Source organism: Pelobates fuscus, chromosome 3 (assembly GCF_036172605.1).
Source record: "Pelobates fuscus isolate aPelFus1 chromosome 3, aPelFus1.pri, whole genome shotgun sequence".
Taxonomy (NCBI): Eukaryota; Metazoa; Chordata; class Amphibia; order Anura; family Pelobatidae; genus Pelobates; species Pelobates fuscus.
In genome coordinates this window covers 363,603,132-363,624,786 of record NC_086319.1, presented here as the reverse complement: position 1 = coordinate 363,624,786, position 21,655 = coordinate 363,603,132, and the positions used below count along the sequence as shown (strand labels likewise).

Below are 21,655 nucleotides of genomic sequence, written 5' to 3'. Positions count from 1 at the left end.
AATGTGTGTTTATTTCATTCAGAGTTTATGTTTTATATTAAAGCTTCTTTAAGCAGATGTGAATAAATGTGGTATTCTGCAACATATTTGCTCATTGAGCTTATATTTTTATTTATATATTATATCCGACAAATTATTTATAGACATGTCACTTGTATATAAACAAAAAAAACAAATCTAGATTTGCTGTCTTGCTTTCTGGATTATCACATTTTGATTGCCCTACAGGCCTGTCCAGGGATACATTTTTTATCTTTGGATTTATCAATCTTGTGTAGTTTTCCTTTTAGTCAAATTTGCTCTTTCGCTGTGGTTGGAGTTACCAATCGAAATCTTGGTCAAAACATTTTAAAACCTCAAGCCGTACTAATTTTCCCTGTGATCTATCTCCCACTAGGATTGTTAATCTGGAAATGGAAGTGATGAAAGCTAAATCTAGCTTGGAAAATCTTAACTATGCCAATTTGTTTGGAACGCAGAAGAACACTACGGTAAAATCATAAAGGATGGGGGATTTGATGATAATAGTACATAATGGAGAAAACACTAAGATATACATTTTGAATCTCCAGTTCATAAATTGAAAAATCTGAAAAACAATATTCAGTCTACCGTTATAAAGGCAGACATGCTTATTTGGCTGTTGGACTTTAAGGGGGTCTGTCACTTTCCTGGACATTACACTACTGAATAAAACATTACGAAATCATGTAGAACTTGTGCTCCCCCCAATGTGATGTTCCATTTTCTTTTAAAGGTATAAAAGATTTAGCAAGTGAAATTACAATCTAGCTCAGTCCAGGCACAGCCTGGCACACAATGTAAATGAGGAGTAGAACAAAGACATTGTTTCTCTTCATACACTATTCATGTGTAAGGGCAGAAAAAGGCAACATTTATAATAACGATTGACAGGAGCCAAGATAAAGGGTGCCCAGTTTTATGATAGATGTAAATACAGCAGAGTGGATATCTCCATGTAATTTTATTTATTTCAGACTTCACAAACAATTTTGCTAAATATAGGAAAAAGGTTAACATAATATAAAAAATTCTGACAATTGACAGTTACCCTTTACATTGTTATGTTTGCATTTATATTAGTCTTCATTTTGGAAGCAAAATAATATAAAAGCTATATTGTTTACTCAAGTTCTCAGTCGGAATATTTTTTTTAATTTTATTTGATGTAGGACAGTACATAGGGTTTAGAAGAGAAACATCAATAGACACATAATTACAAAAGGCATAGAATATTATAATGTTTTACAGTCCGAAGAATGTCGACACCTGGATAGCAACTCTGTGACCTGTCATGTTTGTTTCCGTAGGGGAATAATGAGATGATCCAAGACTTGAAAACAGCCCGTGAGAACCTTCTTTACTTTCGAAATCGTGTAAAAGTCCTTGAGGCAGAGAAGAACCAAGCTGTTGAGGAACTCCAAACATTACGAGAGGTGGTATTCTCATCTGACCAGCAGAAATTAGTTATAACTTCATTAAAACCAAAACAAAAAGTAAACTAAATTAATAAATGTAATGTTAAATATATTATATTTTTTAACTGCTTTTAAAACAGCTTTGTTACATTTTTTTTTTACGTTAGCCTAATAAATACATTTTTCTTAATGAAGGAACATTTTTACTATGGGGAAAAATACACACACACACACACACACTAAACCGGGAAGACTGCCCTCACCTAAACTTGCGTACATTATAAGGGTGTGGCTGGGACCAATTGATACAACATACAGAATCCAGCGCACTGACTCAACTAGCTCAAAGCTCACAAAATGAGTTTTTACAAGCACTTGGATGTAGATTTAGTTACAGTGGGGTGATCATAAGCCTGTCACAATGCCAATGTACCCAATTTTTGTTATAGATAGAGAGATATTGTGCTGTTATTTTCCTCTGTATCTGTTTGGGAAAGTTTATTATATCATAGAACACACCCTTATCTTTCTTCAAAGGGAAGTCAGACGGCTCTCTCACACACCAATGAGGCCAATCAGAGAGTTACCGAGACAATGCAAGCTCATCATAGCATGCACGAGGAACTGACTGACCTGCAAATGAAGTACAGCAGCACCAATCTGGTATGCGCAAAGAAACACACTTGTTTAATATAATTCTCACACATACAGCTCCAACATGACTTGCTATAGAATGGTTAGACAATCATAGACGCAAATTATGATTCAGGAAGGAGAGGTTAATTATGATCCTGCTTGAACGTACATGAAGTCTAAAGGAAGTGAGGACAATTATACAATAGGTAAAGTACCTAAAGGAGAAGACAGATGGCTAGGTGTACTTACGTGCAATATGGGACATAAACAGTAGACGTAGACTAAGAAGATGGGATGGAGTTACAGCACAGGATAGAAGGAAATTTTATGAGAAACAAGAGAGGGGTACACTGGAATAAAAATAAGAATTACTTGGTAAGAAAGTTTAAAGGACGAGACACTAGGGGTAAGTCTGATAGGGTGCATCAGAGAGTGACATTACCCCTTGGTAAAGCTAAAAGAGCTCAAGGACAGAAAAAGGCAATGTAAAAAAAAAACAACCTAAAAATCTATGAGAGAATAAAGAGATAACTTTGTCACGGCGACCAGAGCTTCAAAGGAGAAGAAGAAAACAGTAACTGAAGATGTTACTCACTATTGGCAAAGAGTAGTGGACTTTGGATTGAAATCTTTGGTTATTTTGTGGGAACACATTTAGTAGAATGCGCGGGGCAAAATCAGATTGAAGAGGCAGAGAGCTGAAATAGAGAAAATAGGTCAACCATGTGAAGCACATATGTAGGGATAGGATGATATTTAGGCATGATTACTGACTGCATGTTCGTAAGATGTATGTTGAGTGGCTGAGAGATTAAAATGTTCTTTAACCCCTTAAAGGTAAACTCCAGTGCCAGGAAAACAATCTGTTTTCCTGGCACTGGAGGGTCCCTCTCCCTCCCACCCCCCAATCCCCGGTTACTGAAGGGGTGAAAACCCCTTCAGTCACTTACCTGAGGCAGCGGCGATGTCCCTCGTTGCTGTCTCCTCCTCCACGCCGCTCCTCCCTGTGATTCCGTCGGCCGGTGGGCGAGACTGATCCCGCCCACCGGCCGAGGAGACCTAATGCGCATGCGCGGCAATGTCGCGCATGCGCATTACGTCTCCCCATAGGAAAGCATTGAAAACGATTTTCAATGCTTTCCTATGGGGAAATGAGTGACGCTGGAGGGCCTCACACAGCGTGAGGACGTCCAGTGACACTCTAGCAAGGAAAATCCTTGCTATAAATCAGGAAGTTCCCTCTAGTGGCTGTCTAGTAGACAGCCACTAGAGGTGGAGTTATACCTGCAAGGTAATTATTGCAGTTTATAAAAAAACTGCAATAATTACACTTGCAGGGTTAGGAGTAGTGGGAGTTGGCACCCAGACCACTCCAATGAGCAGAAGTGGTCTGGGTGCCTGGAGTGTCCCTTTAAGGACCAAACTTCTGGAATAAAAGGGAATCATGACATGTCACACATGTTATATGTCCTTAAGGGGTTAAGGACGTGGAAAGAGTGGAGGGAAAAGCAATAGTAAAGAGGAAGGCATAAAACCAGGGGTCAAGCTATGGGGAAAAGAAACAGAAGAGGTGCCTGACCCTAGACATGAGTAACAGACGAGAACATAATTGGGTCAAGGGAAAGAGTAGAAATGATTGAGCTTAGCATTAATGTATAATACAAAATTCTAAATATAAACTAAGGCTTTATCCGGAAGCATCACAACAAGAAGACTGGCTGTGATTGGTTCTAAATACTTTAGAGAAGTTGAACAGGTGAAGTTATAAAGGGAAGTTGCTGGGTGAAGACAATGTTGACTTTGGTGAGTTGAGAAGTTGAGAGCAGTGGAAAGTTGTTGCTGACTAAATGAGTTAAGGTTTATGTTTGGTCAAGGCTGGCTTGCACAATGAAGCTGAATACTTGGCTTATTAGGATTGTAGAAGACTGAGCAGAAATTTGAGAAGATTTAGTCGAGAGAATTATTAGACTACGGGAATTAGTCAACCGTGTGAGACCAAACGAAGATGGTTTTATAAGGGAATTTGGAGCCAGGCTGCGATGAAGAAAAGAACAAAGATGACTAGAAGGACAGTAGATGGCAGTAATACATGTAGAAATAGGATTGAATAGCCAGGTGAAAATGCCCAAAGTAAATACAAATTAAGTAAATGAAGTGCTGTAACTACCGACTAAAAAAATAAATAAAAGGTATAAATAAATACTGTGATTCAGAATTAAGGAAGACAATAATCAAAGTTTTATTAAAAAAATATGATTGGTCACGAAAACAGCTCCATTGGAAATTCAATTAGGGCAAGGAATTCCTAAAAATGGGATGGGGCAGTGACAGGTCTCAAAGCTCAGTGGTAAATCAGTTTAAAGCCCACAAATTAAGATGTAAGAATTTTCATTTTATTTGGTTTTGGTTTGATTTTAGTTTTTCGTTTCAGTCAAAATTAGTTCAGATATCAATTTGGTTCAAACTAATAACAGAAATGTTTGTGTTAATTAACTAATTTTAATTCCAAACTTTAATTCTTATGGGGAATTAATCCAAAAATAGCCAAACTGGAAAATTGTGTGCTATCATTTCGGCTACTTTGGCCTTAAATTTGAAATTCTCGTTTGAATTCACTTTGGATTCTCACTTCAAGTAAATAACACTGATACATAATCAGGGCTAGATACTCTACATTTGTTTTAAAATAATGCTTACTACAAGTCCATAAGCCACTTTATTTTTAAAAAAAAGATAGTGTTATTGTTTAATTGTTTTCCACAGGAGAAAGAACTTCTGTCGTCAAAGGTGATGAGGTTGGAGGAAAAGGTCTCGGATTTGGATGTCAGGCTAAAACTCGCACAGACAGATAGAGAACGCTTCTTACAGGTAACAACATTAATGGAGAGAAGAGTGTGCACCTCTCAGGGTATTTCCAACATCTTGTAGGTTGAAATTATGAAATGCATTCTTTGTGTAAAGTTATCATATCCTAAACCTGAGGTTTTATCATCCAAAACATTGAATTTGACAACCAAGTCCTTAATCACAATCCTCCTCCGCTTACGGTAATGATGATAATTGTTGACATGTGTGTCATAAACCTGTTGTGTTCAAAATTAACATTGATATTCGTAGTGGACATTTTGGGTATAGTGGGATGGTGTTTTTGTTGTATTTACAATTTTATTACATTGCTATTTGCTTTAATTACGTTTTTGCCATCAAATATAGTGAAGAGAAGTGTTTGTTTGCTCATGCAGAATGTTAAAGGGCTATGATGCCATGAGTATCCTGGCCCAGTTCCACAGAAATAGGGCAAACATTTTAGGAATGGTTTGCCGTCATACTTAGGTCCCCACCGGCTGTGAGGCTCTTTGTGGCTCCGGTGATGTGCATTCGGCTTCTGCAAAGCTGCAGAAGCTGGAACGAGATCCAGTCACCATTCAAGAGAACATCATGGAAGCATAGAAATTTGCACAGAATTGACATTAACCAGCCCGAACTTTTGCTCCAGGCTGGACGGTGACAACCCATGACACTTCTAAAGGTGGATGTAAACTCGGTATGTGCAGCAAGTCCAAATAGATAAGTCCAAAAAACTTTGTTAGAGGCATTCTCAATATAGCTCTTGTCCACTATTGTGGAATAAATATTACTGGTCAATTTTCAATTTACCAGGTAAATAAATGTATTCCATCTCTGACCTGCAGTAGTGAGTCACTAGCCCACTGTGTTCCTTTTGGGCAAACTGTCATCACTCATTGTTAAAGGGACACTGCAGGCACCCAGACCACTTAAGCTCATTGACGTGCTCTGGGTGCTGTGACCCTTTTGCACCTAGTGCTGCAATGTGGTTGTCTACCACATTCCGGAATCGTAACAGACTTTTGGTCCGTTATGTGGCGCTGGACGTCCTCAGGCTCTGCATGAGGAACTCCAGCGTCAGACTTTCCCCATAGGATAGCATTGATTCAATGCTTTCCTATGGGGAAGTCTAATGCGTGCGCGGGATTGGCCGCACATGCGCATTAGACCATGCTCCTTGCAGGATGGGGAAGGGGGCGGAGCTTGGGATAAGGTAAGTAATTAATTGTTCTTTAAACCTTTTTATTTACTGGGGGTTGGGGGCACGTGGGAGAGGGGGGGGGAGAGGAATCGGTAGTGCAAGGAATACAGCTTTGTATTTCTGGCACTACAGTATCCCTTTAAGTAGTTCTTTATAGAAATTATGTTTTTTTCTATTTTACACAATTCATGGTAACTGGTAGAATCTTTACTATCAAGCATTCAGGAGATAGCATTATTTTTTTGTATATGTCTCAGCACAATTTGATAACATGACGTCAACTGTTTCCAGCTATTCTTTCTAGTAATCTTTTTCTTCTTCATTGTCACCTAGTTTTAATGAATAATCAAACAATAAATCTATTTCAGGAGAAACTCTCTCTCCATCGGCGTACACAAGAGCTACTGTTGGAGCTGGAACGGGCAAAAATGGGTCGGGAGGGGTTTAATGACCAGGTCAGTGACCTCCATATTGAATTGGTGTCTGCCAAAGCCCAAGCCAATCGCCAAGACCAGGAAAAGGTACAGATGAAGGAGGAGCTGGTGTTGCTAAAGCAGGTAAAAGTGTATTGAGCAGTATCTTTCCTTAGGAAAAAAAGTGACATTGTTACTGCTGACTAGACAATCTAACTGTCTGGCACTGTATAAATCTCTAGTTATAGAGTACATTGAAATTACTTGCATAATACATGTCAGAATTTGCCCAGATTTTCATTTTAAGCAATTTAACTGAGTAGCCATGATGCACCTTCTATCTATACATAACACATTTTACTTTACTGAGAGGGTAGTGGGTGCATGGAATAGCCTTCCAGCTGAAGTGGTAGAGGTTAACACAATGAAGGCGTTTAAGCATGCGTGGGATAGGCATAAGGCTACCCTAGCTATAAGATAAGGCCAGGGACTAATGAAAGTATTTAGAAAATTGGGCCGAATGGTTCTTATCTGCCGTCACATTCTATGTTTCTATTTGCATATCAATGTCTTAAAGGGAAACTCCAGTGCCAGGAAAACAATCCGTTTTCCTGGCACTGCAGGTACCCTCTCCCTCCCACCTCCCATCCCAGGTAGCTGAAGGGGTGAAAACCCCTTCAGGTCACTTACCTGAGACCCCGGCGATGTCCCTCGGCGGTGGTTTCAGGTCGACGTCGCTCCTCCCAGTAATTGCGTCAGCCCGTGGGCGAGACTGATCCCGCCCTCGCCGGCTGAAGAAACCTAATGCGCATGCGCGGCAATGCCACGCACGCACATTAGGTCTCCCCATAGGAAAGCATTGAAAAAGATTACAGCGTGAGGATGTCCAGCGACGCTCTAGCAAAGAAAATCTTTGCTATGAATCAGGAAGTGACCTCTAGGTGGAGTTAACCCTGCAAGGTAATTATTGCAGTTCATAAAAAACTGCAATAATTACAGTTGCAGGGTTAAGAGTAGTGGGAGTTCGCACCCAGACCACTCCAATGGGCAGAAGTGGTCTGGGTGCCTGGAGTGCCCTTTAAACTGAACCATTGTCACCATCCTGTCACCTATAGGATGGATCGGTTCCAAAATCCCAATCCCTCATTGGTTGTCAAACAGAAATAGGATTCATCTAACTGTGCACTTTTTAAAGCATTAAAATAAAAAATAATTTTTTTTTTTATATATATATATATATATATATTTTTAAAAAAAAATAACTTTTTCACCTGGCTTGAAGTGCTTGGTAACTTGCACATTTTTGTTGTAAGCAGCCTATGGATAAATGTAACATAATGGAAGTTGGTTGCCATAATTACTGTGTAGTCTTATAATTCTTTCATTTGGCATCATAGCATTTAACAGAAGGGTGAGCAATGCAGTGTTAATTGACTTCATGTCTAGACAATCAAATTGTGGGTTCTGCATTTTCATTAATGGTCTCTGGATGGAAAATAATAATGCTTGTATGTCGTGACTAGTTATATGCCTTGATATATTGTTTGATTAGATTCGGACTATAGTGTGGATTGTTTAATTTAAATTTAATTAAATTAAATTTAACTTTTTAGACCAAAAAGCCAAAGATATGAAAACATAGCTTGCTCATCGAATTTTTCCAATTAGACTAATTTGGCTAACGTTTGAAATTCTCTTTGAATTTGTGACATTTAACACTTTAGTAAATGGATTTAAAGTTGTCCATATTAGATATTACATTAGTGAGACTATGGGGACCAGTATCTACAATTTCGAGAGATAATTTATTAATCCATTTAACATATCTTTACATCTGCGTTAGTTTAACCTGAAATATGATTTGATCTTTTACATCATATCCCCAATAGCAGATAAAAAAAGAATGGGATTAAAGATATATTGCATAAAATGAATACCTCTTCAAATCTGTATCGATACTCATTTTTGGTGGGAAAAAATAAACAAAACAAAAACAAACAACTATATCTATGGGGTAATTTGAGTCAGAGGTTGCAATAAGTGGGATGACAATCCAGGGTGTGCTTGAGGGACCCTTTCTTATAAAAAAAAAAAATCAAGATCCACTTTGGAATTTTTACTTTGTACTTTCTAACCTTCAAAGTTGAATTGCTTTTGAATATGTTTATCGTTGATCAGTAACTGTTTTGAATTCGTCAGATGACGATTCCTACTCCAGTTATTTTATATAGAGAGTTTTGGTGTATATTACATTAGAATGTTCTGACCAGGTGAATGAGAAGCTGACAGTGGACCTGGGACAGACACAAGAGAAACTCCAGATCTGCATGAGTGAGCTTCACCAGATCCAGGCAGAGCATAAGATCTCCAAAAACCTTACAGCTGCACTAGAGGCGGAGCGTGCACAACTACTGGCAGAGAAACAGCTGCTGGAGTCATCCATGGAGAATGAGGAGGATAGTGAGAGTGTCCTTGAACTCAGGTGTGTAAGAGCTCGACATTACAATGGAGAGGACATCTATGCAGATACAATGCTCACAATGATGTCCTTGAACAGGGGTAGCCAAAGGGTCACCATTTAAGCTACAACTCAGCATAGTGGTTATGGTGCAAAGGGGCTATGGGTGCCATTCCATGGTACTTTCCTGACCATTTACAGTTCACCCTCTCTTGAGCTGCATTATCAATGTATAGTGATAGAACGAAACTGCTGGTCTAACCCGACCCAAAAACAGGCAGGTTATAGGTTGCTGGGAAAAAAACACAAACTGTTGCTTAACATTTACAAAAAAATAAAATAAAAACACACCTGTTTTGCTCTGTAACCATTACATCGAGCTGTAGTATTTATGATATTTAAAGGAATACTTGAAGCGCAATATAGCGTGTTGTAGTGGCAATGGTGCCTAGGGTGGTAATGGTGCCTTTCCCTGGGGTTCAGTTTGGTGCTTGGGTAATTTTCATGATCTTCCAGCACTGCTTCCTCCAAATAAGATCATTAAGACCACCTCTGTCTCCATAGACACTTGTCGACTGGGTAAGTAGGTGGCTACTCGGCCTTAGGGCACAGCCAGCCATCTCCAGGGGGCTCTAAGCAGGACAGCCAGCCAGCTATTGGGATACACGTAAATCTGGTTGAGAAACACGCATTGCATATCTGTGCAGATCACTGCTTGCATGTAGGCATTAACTATTGGTTGTTTTATGTTTTAATAAAGGCTAGATTTTACAAAATAAATAAAGTTTAAATCAGCTATTAGAGTAAATTACTTTTCCGAAAAATTTACAATACTTTTTTCTGTGATGTTAGTGCTAAACCAAGACCTGGCCTGGATCAGAACAGCTTTCAATCTAACTTATTTGTTCTTTTTCTTTAAGATCCTCCCATGAGCAGTTGCAGGAGGAGAGGGACACCCTCCGTACACATTGCAATACATTGGAGGTGGCTTTGGAACAGGCGCATGAACAAATGGGCTCCCAAATTCAGGAACAGCAGCAGGTGGCAATGTACTGGAAAGAGAGATGGCAAGAGACAGCCCTTAATTTGAAGAATACAGAGGAAAGGTTAGAGCATGCCAGTTCCCAGTGCCAGAAAGCTGCTGATCAGGTGAGGTGACCTTATGTAATGTATAAAGCCTAAAATATCTACACACATATCACACTGTACTGTTTAATATAGGGCTTCTTAACCACTCTCTTTATACATTTTTTCCAATTTATAATTTTTGTATTGCACAACAAATGTCGACAAATGTTGTTTCTCCCCTGTCAAATGTGGATCTCAAGTAAAGCAAATTTTGTTTCCTGCTTTGGGTGTATTATGTGACCTACAAACTGCTCTATAGAAAACAGTCTCAGGCTTCATCCAAGTGAAATACAAGAAGAATTAAGGGCCTGCAATTAAAAACAAATTCACCAATGTCCACCGATTATACACTACTATTTTGTACCATGCTCCATTGTGCCCCCCCTCCCCCTTGCCCCCGGTGGATTTGTTTTGGTTTCATGCACGTGAGAATGTTGTGTGTATTTTAGATGATTTTTCTAACTTTCGAATAAGAGTACATCGTTGTAAGGAACCGAGGTAATCCTGAAATAGCTAGCTGTGGTTTTTACAGCAAATTAATCCATTTGTAGTAGACATATGTTTGTCAAGGACCACATACGTTGCTAAATGTGCAGCATATAGGACAAGTACAGACTTGGTAAAATGATTAACTCCCAAGGTTCTCGTACTTTGCAGAATACGGGACTCCTTGAAGATCGTGGAATATTGCAATTGGACACAGAGGAGCTGTCTGAACTCAGAATGACTGTGAGCAGGTTGGTTAGAGAATTGTCTGCATGTCTTTAAGTGCCCATCATATTTTATATTTTTAATCTAGTCTCTGTCTATCTTTTGCCCTACACATCTAAATATACTTGAGCACCATTATATTCTTCGAGATGGCATCAATGATGAATAGTTACATTGTGAAATTTAACTTTGTAAAATGGATAGTAACTGTACAGCGACAGTCTAACTACAAAGGGAGGATAGCACAGATGGTAAAAATGGGACATTAAGGGGGGCGGGGCAGGACCGCCATGCCGAAACGGACGCACGATAGTGCAGCTCCTGCAATTTCACCCAGTTTTCATACAAAAAAAAAACGGATTTATACAAAGCTACCGACTGGCAACAGCAATCCAATGCAAGAAACCACCCTGGTTCCGAGAGAGGCTTGCTGCAAAGTTTCCGCTCGGGCGGTGAGCGGGGTGGATGGCCGCTGCCCAGCTATCCTGCCCACCAGCGGTATGGGCGAAGCACGAAGCTAGGGGGGTCCGGTCCTGTTCCCCCCCCTTCTGGGCCGGCGGGGGTGATCCCGGCCCCTACCCTGGGCCTACTGGCATGCAGAAAGGCCAGCACTCCAGGCAGCGACGGAGCTACCCCCAAAACACGCGGAGGCCGCAACCAAAATGGCGGAAACCACATGGCGAGCCACCTAAGCATGAAGGGTGGTGGATGCATCCGCCGCACGCTGTCAGCAGGCCGACATGGGAAGCAAAGGAACATGCAAGCTCCAGCTGAGACCATCCTGAGACAAGCTAAACCGCGGTGGAGAAACCAGAGCCACGCTGTACCTCCGCACACAGCATTACAACAACTGGTGGAGACCGGCGCCTGGGAGCTGCCACCCACGCACACCAAGGGCACCCACTGAGTATGTACCCACAGCGAGAGACGGAGCCCCAGCGATGAAGCCGAACTCTCTGACCCTCTTGGCAAGCCGCGCAGAAAACAGGAACACAGAGAATGACAGCCCACGACCGCGAGACCACACAGGGGACACGGCATGGCTGCAGGGAGCTGTCTCCCACCCAAGGCAGGCGCTGGACTGACCTGCAAACACACCACAGGGGACCGACTACTCTGCCATTCAACTGGTCTGCAACCAACAGTTGGGCTCCCGAGCTCATGCTCCTATATATTACCTGGACGGGTCTCATGCCACACAGCCATGGACTTACATCTGGTCGATTGGGGGTGGGCCTGGGGTGGAAAAACATGCATGTTTGCCGGTTTAAACTGTACATATGTGAACCGTTGACATGCTAACTATGATGAATAAGCTTACCTACGTTATAATCTACTGTGGCACGCCAGAATAGTATGTAGTATTAATAGTAATAGTATTTCTAGCACAGTTTATTTACTACTAATTTGTAACTAGCTTGTTTCCTATAGCCTAGTATGAGATTGTGCAGAACCAGCAAGAATGCCACATAGCGTATTATTCCAGACTGAATACCTTACTAAGCAAAGTGTCCTACTAGCCTCAGGGGAAGATAAGTGTTTACTATACATGCCACTTAAAACCTGATTGCTCATATTAACGTTATCTACCTGTTTCTATCTAACTGTTTTTGCTACTAGGATAAACCTACTAACTATAACCTATACAATGAAGCAGTCCCTCTGGGGAGATTATGTAATGTCACTTTTCAATGTATTCTTGCATTAATATCAGTTATGTATCTCCTCCTCTTCATATCTGTAACGCTCACTCAATGCTTCAATAAAATAAAGAATGGAAAAAAAAATGGGACATTAAAGTGTTGTGGAACAAACAGTATTGACTCAATCTTTATTATTATTATTGCCATTTATATAGCGCCAACAGATTCCTTAGCGCTTTACAATATTATGAGAGGGGGGATTTAACTATAAATAGGACAATTACAAAAACTTACAGGAACGATAGGTTGGAGAGGACCCTGCTCAATCGAGCTTACATTCTATAGGAGGTGGGATGTAAAACACAATAGGACAGGAAATAGCAATAAAATAGGGTGGGAGTGAAGTAGAGCTGGAGGAGAGAGTAGAGTGCTGCCCTTTAGAAGAGTACCATAAATCATGGGATACCAATGGGTCCTAACCTTTGCAAAAATGCTTGTATGGTTTTCGTGATTTCAAGATTAATCATCTCAGCCATGGTGGCAGAGTGGAAAAAAGGTACCGGTAAGTAAATCTCACCTTTTAATGCATTTGGAAGGGGGCCGGGCCGGGACCTAAACATTTAACAGGTAACTTTAGTGTTACGAATACACGTTTGTATTCCCAACACTATAGTGTTTATTTAATGTGCATAACTATGTTTGAAAACCTCAGTGGAGACTCTCTACTCGATGGTCAAGATCCTATCACTTTAGCCAGTCATATTGACGGCCCACAGGACATTATGCCTATCGAACAGATAAAAAGCTTATTGTGAGCCAAGAAACTGACGATAAACATTATAACTGGAAATTTAATCAAGTTTATTATTTGCAAATATTTACAAAGTTATTTACTAATATGTGAATTTTTAGGAATTAAAAGTGAATTTCTAATTTTAGGTAAAAAAAACAAACAAACATGTCAGCTATAGTTCCAGCTTGGCCGTTTTTTCCCCAAATTTTAAAATTCACTTTAAAGTGATTTTTTTTTTTTTATAGTGTTTCATTTTTAGTTGTTGTAGTTTTTTTTTTTCTAATATTTCGTTTTCTTCTTAAAGTTATACAGAAGAAATATGTATAAGTTATGTATAACCTGAAGGTTAACAAAAGTTGACAAATAGGCCCTCATTTGATGAGCACGCCCCAAGCAAGGGCAGAGCACAGAATTCCTGGTGCCGTCATCTTAGGAACACAAAGATGGTAGGGCATTGAGAGAGGAAAAAAATTACAGATCTGCTTATAATTCCCAACAATTAACCCTTTAGCAAATAGCCTGTCAGCTTGTTTGTCCTTCCAATCACATGTGCATATAAGAATCATTTAGGCCACACTGATACATAAAAAAGTCACAGCCCTGTGATGGCATTTGGGCAGATGATCCTCCTAATCTGTACAAAGAGGGATATATTATTTTCTGTCTGCTTGTTGTGTTGTCTCTGTTATACTTGTGTGTGTTTTTTTTATTTTTTTTTTTCATTTTAATGCTACTGTGATGTTATTTTCTTAGAATTGTGTATTTTTTATTATTATTATTCAGTCATTTAGGATATCTCACAAGGTTTTGATTTGCTCCTAGTTTGCAGGAAGAAATCCACCTGTTGCAAAAGCAGCTGAAAGAGCAGGCAGAGAGTCATCAAATGCAGCATCTTCAGAGCCACCTGCTCAGCACCAGGGTATGTTCACAATGCATATAGTACAGATAGGCATCTCCCTCCCCAACACATTAAACAATAGGGCATGAAACTGGCTTATAGCTATCACTGGGTTCAGGAGAGACAACACTTTTAATAATTCATTTATTGTAAATCTCAGTGTTTAAAGGTTGGTGTTACATACTACTAATAATAATAATAATGTAACATGCTAATAATAATAATAAAAATAAAAATAGCACCATTGGTAGATAAGGATATGCAAAAAAATTATATAATATTTAAGAACAACATTTTAAAGGGACACTCCAAGCACCAAAACAATGTTCACTTAATAAAACAGTTTTAATGTATAGCTCATGCCCCTGCAATCTCACTGCTCAAATCTCTGTCATTTAGGAGTTAAATCACTTTGTTGATACAGCTCGTCACACCTCCCTGCATGTGACTTACACAGATTTCCTAAACACTTCCTGTAAAATTAGATCTAATGTTTAAACTTCCTTTATTGCAAATTGTCCCAAAGGTAAGTACTCCAGCCATTTCAATACTGCTTAACAACATACCTGGGTTTCTCAGATGCCTGTGTCCAGTTTTCCTTCACTTTTATTTCTATATAGCCGCCCAGACACACCTCCCCTGACTGTGACTCACAAGGCCTTTGCAAAAAAAGGTACATTTTCAGTCAGCTCTTACAGCACCGTGTTTTTAATTTAGAAGTTTTTATCTCCTTTTTTGTTGATTGTACTTTAATCACACATGTGAGGCTACTGTAGTAGGTAATTAACAGACCATGAGATACATTCTAAATCAGACACACTTTGCATCAAAGGAAGTTTCAGAACTAGATCTTACTTTGCAGAAAGTGTGTAGGGAGGCAGCCAGGGGATGTGTGCCAAAAGATCCATAAGCAAAGCTCCTAAATGGCCGATGTTTCTAAATGGTGAGACTTCAGACGGATAATCTATTTACCAAAACTACTTCATTAAGCTAAAGTAATTTTGGTGCTTAAAGTGTCCTTTCAACATTCTCCAAAGTTGTATGATTATCAAGTTTGTGGAAAGGAGTCCTACGGCTCATGTTTATGCAGTTGTGCAATTTATGCGTTGTTCCCCTTAGTGACTTCATCAGGTATTGATAATGATAGTAGGAGGAATGCAGTCAAATAGTGAATTCAAAATTAATTAAAAAATGTAGGCCATTATAAGCAAACTGAAAACATACCTGTCTTGGATATTGGCAATTCCAATTCTATTTGTTTTGGCCTACAATTTGAAATTCATGTTAATTTTTGGACAATACACAGTTAGTTAATAACCATCTGACCTTCAAGGAGAAAATATTGCAACAAAATATCTCCTTTCCCCTTGGTACAGGCACACAAAAAAAAACCTCCTGCTCGATTCAAAAATACAAAAATAAATAAATACATGTTTGTTTTAATGGTATTTTCTTTACAGAATGAGAGTGCAGAGCATAATGATCAGCTGAAGGAGCTATATACAGAATTAAAGCAAATTCGGTGAGTTCCTTCTTGGCAAACCCACCAAGCGACCCTCTTTCAGGCACAAATCCCTCTCTCTCCATTTTTCCTACTCCGTGATCCCTTCTATAATCTAGTAGTATTTGGGGTTTGTGTGAGGGTATCATCGAGATCCACATCCAAACATCCAGCTGTCTTGGTTTAGGTGGTCAATAATATGCTTACAAATTATTTTAAATAAAACATGTTGGTCTTCTTCTAAATTACTTAATTGCATGATTAACTATAGCTAGGTCATACACATATACACATATACATATTTTTAATTTAAAGCCCTTCCCATGGACCACACGTCTTGCCACACATACAAAAATATTATGCCTTCCAAATTGTAATGAGTATGATGTTTAGCCACATAGATACCTGGAATTCTAAACTGTTCTAGTAGTAATAATACTGTCTACAGTGCCAAGATGTATCGCCATATTTTAATGTGCTCAGTTCTCCCCAAAGATGGAATTTCTAGTTCACAATAGATGGAACACCAGGAATTGTATTTTCCTGGCTTTTAACGTTATCATTATATCTACATAGCCCTTTAATGCCCAAAGAGATGTCCTCACTTCTTGCCACTTGGAGCTTTATACCTTTGTATTTCCCCATGCCCACAAGCCTTTCATTCTTCCCTGTAGACATAGGCATATATGATAAGTTACACTTGCCTTTCCATTGCCCAATTCAGTCACTTGCTTGCCTTTATCTTGGGATTTGTCAACCTGTTTTAGAATTCCCCCAGTTATTTGTGTTTCACTGCAGCGAAAAGTTGAAAGAAGTCGAAAAAGAAAGAGCAGAGAAAGAGATCGAGGTTAGAAAGCTAAAGGTGAGTTTGGAGACTTGTATTCGTTTTCCATGTAGAAATATTGCCGGAGAATTATTTACCAACGGTGAATTTTTAATCAGCATGTGAAATGTAGTCCAATATAACGTTTCCCAGCTCTCTCTACTTTGCGTAGTTCCCAACATTTGGGGATATGAGGGAGTGGGAGTGTGTCAGTGGGGCAATCTGCTTCACTGGTGATGCTTGTGATTGTAAAAGGTGCCAGTTTGACAGACTGCCTATGATTAGAGGGCTAGCAAAGTATTCTTATACTGGCAACATGTCCAGAACACTGTCACATGTGTATTTAATGTGGAGATTGCTTGAATTGTATGGAGACCTTTACTTGGGTGACCTCAAAAACTAAACACAGGAAAAGAAAATCCTACAATGTCGAGACAGGGGTCCAAAGTCCAAAAAAAGAAAACAATGAAAACTTATCATTAAAGTATTATTCTGCTCTAATTATATCGGTGTCAAAAAGGTGTTTTTTTTTCTTCTTCTGTAGTTATGGTATAACTCCATATCCTACTAAGGGGCTGAACAAAAAAATAAAATAAAAAAAGAAGTAAAAATAATAAAGATAAGAAGCAAGTGTTCTGTCTGATAAATAAAGAGCAGCAACAATGATATTCCACTTGCATTAACCGTGCTCGCTTGATAACAGAAGGAACTGCTAATGTAAGCACACTGTCTGCTGTGTGCGATCCATGCAGCATTAACAGCGTTATCAGCAATAAACTGAAACAGCAGATTACAGCAAGAGAGTAACTGTTATACAAATAAAGATGAATTGGTTGTTGCGTGGGTCGTGAGGACTGGTTTAGGAACCACTGTCCTAAACAATAGTATTATATGTAATACAGATTCTTAAAAAATAAATTCATAATAAGAAATGAATGGTGATAAGCCATGCTTATGTAGAAACCTAAATATTAAAGATAACTCAATATCACCATGTTACTGCAAAAGTTAAAGGATCACTATAGTGTCAGGAAAACAAACCCGTTTTCCTGACACTATGTCATCCTTGGGGGACCCTGACCCTCAGGGTCCCCCTCCCGCTGGACTGAAGGGGTTGAAACCCCTTCAGTTACTTACTTTAAACCAGCGCCGGGCTCCCCCGCCGACGTCAGCTCCCGAGCGGAGCGGAATGCGCATGCGTGGCAAGAGCCGCGCGCACATTCAATCAGTCCATAGGAAAGCATTTCTCAATGCTTTCCTATGGACGTTCTGCACGCTGGATGCAAATTTCGCCACTAGAGGTTGGATTTACCTGAGAAACTGCTATGTTTACATGTGATGGGTTAAAACATTGAGATGGAGTGGACTGGGTGACTATAGTGTTCCTTTAAGTAACCATACAACAGGCATTGATACTGCATCAACGCCTGATCTATGACTTAACTTTTGCATTGACATGGTGATATTCAGTACAGTATCTTTAATAATTTCATTTTCTACAATGAAGGATAATATTTTTAGACTATTAGAACCCCCTAGGTTTCTGTTTGTTTATTTATTTAGTTTAATTAAACATACCTATAATCCAGAGCGTCCCACTCTGGTGAAGCCATCAAACCTTTTTTCCAATTAGATGCATTGAAGACACGCGGCACACAATCGCAGTGTTCTGCCAATCCAATGTTTGCTTTGAGAAGCATTGGACAGACACAGGTTCTGGTTCAATATACTTTACATGAATCTATTTCTACGGACTACGGAGGTGTCTGAAAGCCACTAGCGGGGATGGAAATTTCAAACTGTAAACAGTGTCATTTTTTTCTGAAACAATGCCAATTCTCTAAAAGAGCGCTTCATTTACAAGACTGGATGGGCTGCATCTATGCCCAAAATAATTTAGGATTAGGATTAAGCGATTTGTGTGCTTAGACTGTCCATTTAAGCAAAAAAAAGGTAATTTTGAGAAAACAAGAAAAAAACTATTAGTCACATCTTGTTATGGCCTTGATTTTGCAATTTGGATTTTAATTTGCTACATTTTGGAGTTTGGTGATCAACCATGAAAATTTTTCACGACTGAATTCTTGTTACTGTTTGGAAGTCTTTAGTGTTTATTATTTTTGGTGACGAGGTGAAGCTCTTTCCTCATATTTCTAGATATCAGAGATAGAAATATTGCAAGCATGGATATACAAACCTTGTTAGGTTTCCTTGATGATACAGATAATGAGCTAAATGGACATTACTTATATGGGCTAATTATTTCTACACAGATGCAGAATGGATCTGTCCTTCGCATTGAGCTAGACGCATGCAAACAGCAGTTGGAGCTACAGAGAAGCCGAAGGGAAGCTCTGCAGGAGAGAATTGGAGAGCTAGAAGCTAAGCTTAGAACTGAAGAAAAGAATGGCAAGGTAAATTCTAATACCTACAGAGCCAGATTTATCATTAAGCAGAGTAGTCACCTGCGTACCAGAGTTGAATAATTTTAAAGTAAAGAGATAGACCTGAGAGTTATAGGCTAGTCCTACAGTCATATAGCACTTTGCAAACTACAGCCCTGGTCCTATGAATTGAGCCACATAGCCATATATCTTACAAGGGTTACGTGTTAATAAAAAATATTAGGGATGTGCATGGGCAAAAAATTTGGTTCGGCACTTCCGAAATTCGGGACTTTGGCAATTAGGCACCTCGGTTCAGTTTGGCAATCCGAAAATAGGGACTTCGGAAATTCGGAACTTTGGTTAGGCACTTCTGAAATTCGGCAATTCCCTAAGCCTAACCTACCCCTAATCCTAACCCTACCCCCAACCCTAACCCTAACCTCTAACCCTACCTCTACCCCTAACTCCAACCCTACCCCAGACCCTACTCCTAATCCTTACATTACCCCTAACCTAAGGCTAGGAGTAGGGTTAGGGCTAGGGTTAGATTCCTGTCGTCATTCCCTTAATTTTCCCTCCCTTTCCTGTTTTGCCACTTTTCAGAAATCCGAAGTGCACTTCTGCAATTCGGTTCGGCCCTTCTGAAATTCTGAAATTCGGCCCTTCTGAAATTCTGAAATTCGGCCCTTCGGCAATTCAGACATTCGGAAGCATCTGAATTGCTGAAATTCGTCCGAAACCAATTGCACATGTCTAAAAAATATATAATATTGCTATAGTTAAATGTTCTAACATTATGTAAATTATTTTTACCTACATTACTGTGCAAAAATCCAGGAAGGGAGGCTATACTTACACCAATAAACCATGAAATTAACATTTTTTTTTTGTGTTTTTTGTTTTTTTGCAGAATCACCCACACAACTTGGACTCCCATAGCTTATTGTTCCAGTCGGAAAGGTGAGCAAGCAATCAGGCAGCATATTATTACCCACCAATGCCATGCTTGAAATCCTGCTTACTAATAACTGACAGGTGTTGGTAAACTACATTTCCCCCAAGGGAACTTTGTGTATTTTGGAAAATATGGTTTAGAAGACTAGAATTTAGCTTTTAAATTGAAGTGAAGGCTAAAATACTATGATAAAATGTTTCACTTTTTTTTTTGTTGGTGGGCTTTTCAGCCCATTAAAGGAATACTCCAAACACCTAAATCACTCTAGCTTGCTGAAGTGCTTTCTGTGTGAAGAGTGTGTCTGTGATGAAGCTCCTTGTACTGTGGCTGGGTACCTCCGCCAAGCTCGCTTCCTAGCTAAAACTGGGAAACCTGAAGCGCTTCTGCCCCAGTCGCCACAGCTTGACTGGGGTCCTTCTGAAGCATTTCCATCCAACCAGGTATCGTCCCCTATGCCTATTCCTCTGCAGCTCTGCTTAAAATGATTGCTATTGCCTTTACAAAGGCACTTGTGGCTCTCAGGCCTAGCTCTCTTGATTTATCCCAGGGCTACAGGGATCGTGCAACCAGCCGACAGGTCTGATGACTATGTCACTGGGATCCCTAAAAATCCACACAGGAAACCCAGTTCCAAATGGAACTAAAATGCAATACTTTATTTTAATTGGGATTAGCCCATACGTCCGTTACATAAAGCTTGCTGTGACAAACTTAATAAAATACAAATAAACAAAACATGTCAGAAAACATACAGGAAATTATAATAACCTAATAACATTTATAAAGGGGTGGGGAAAACAATAATAAACGCAAAACATCTCTCCTGCCTGCAGAAACAGCATTATGCAAATATACCTGAATATGCAAATAGCATTCTTTGCTATACAGGTAGTGCATATAGCCGTTACTAGATCCTTGCAACCAACAGGTGGAGCTGTACAGGGTCCGCAGCCAAATCCACATAGTTGATTGCAAGCATTAGCAAGACAGGCGAGCATACTAACATTTAACACTAAACAATTACATTACACATTCCCTGGGGCCCAGACCTTGAGCTGTGTAAGGGCCCCCCAAAAATGGAGCTGCTTCCAATTCTCCCAGAACATTGAATTTTGTGACCACAGTTGCAAACAGCCTCCAGAGATCCTGTTCTACACCAGACCAGTGGAGCCAAACTGCAGCCCATCATCATCCTCATCTGGTTGTAAGTAGGCAATCTAGTATATTATTAGTGACACTAATCTATAATTTACCTCACATTAAAGGGACACTATAGCTTAATGAAGTGGTTCTGGTGTCTATAGCTGGTCCCTGCAGGCTTTTAATGTAAACACACACTGTGTGCAGCACTGGCATTAGTTCATATGGCAGATCATATGGGTGGGGCATTGTGATGTCACATGGGGGGGCGGCAATTTTTTATTTTGTCTAGGCCGGCAAAAATCCTTGCACCGGCTCTGATCCTGGGCAGGTGCACCAGTCTACTGGTGACCCACAGGAGGGGAGTGCACTAATTGCACTGCACTCTCCTCCTGCCCAGACCCGTCTTTACCGCAGTGCAAGTGCCTTCTGACCCTAATTTACAGTGGCTCACACTCAAAACAAGCAGTGCCTGGAGCCCTTTGCAGAGACGGGAACAAAGAGGTTCTGCAGCAGCTGGCCGTCCTGCAAGCATTACATTAAACAGCTGTTCCCCATGCAGCCACAGGTGGCGCTGTGCTGGGAGAATGTGATTACTCTTCACTTCCTCCCAGCCTACAGAGCAGCGCATGGGAGAGAGAGAGGAGGAGGCATGATTTAATCTTACAACAAATCCTCTAAG

At 39.9% G+C, this 21,655-nt stretch overlaps 1 protein-coding gene across 2 annotated transcripts in view; it reads left to right on the top strand.

Annotated features, from left to right (window-relative positions):
* Positions 1-21,655, top strand: part of LOC134603388 (myosin-2 heavy chain-like) — a 58,024-nt gene that overhangs the window by 12,933 nt on the left and 23,436 nt on the right. The window contains exons 6-16 of one of the 2 annotated variants that reach the window (XM_063449301.1): positions 398-491; positions 1,332-1,457; positions 1,977-2,102; positions 4,839-4,943; positions 6,492-6,680; positions 8,807-9,018; positions 9,915-10,143; positions 10,780-10,859; positions 14,092-14,188; positions 18,765-18,905; positions 19,789-19,838. In XM_063449301.1, coding sequence (XP_063305371.1) covers positions 398-491; positions 1,332-1,457; positions 1,977-2,102; positions 4,839-4,943; positions 6,492-6,680; positions 8,807-9,018; positions 9,915-10,143; positions 10,780-10,859; positions 14,092-14,188; positions 18,765-18,905; positions 19,789-19,838 — 1,449 coding nt within the window. The remainder of the gene's footprint in view (positions 1-397; positions 492-1,331; positions 1,458-1,976; positions 2,103-4,838; positions 4,944-6,491; positions 6,681-8,806; positions 9,019-9,914; positions 10,144-10,779; positions 10,860-14,091; positions 14,189-18,764; positions 18,906-19,788; positions 19,839-21,655) is intronic. The other variant, XM_063449302.1, reaches the window with a different exon arrangement.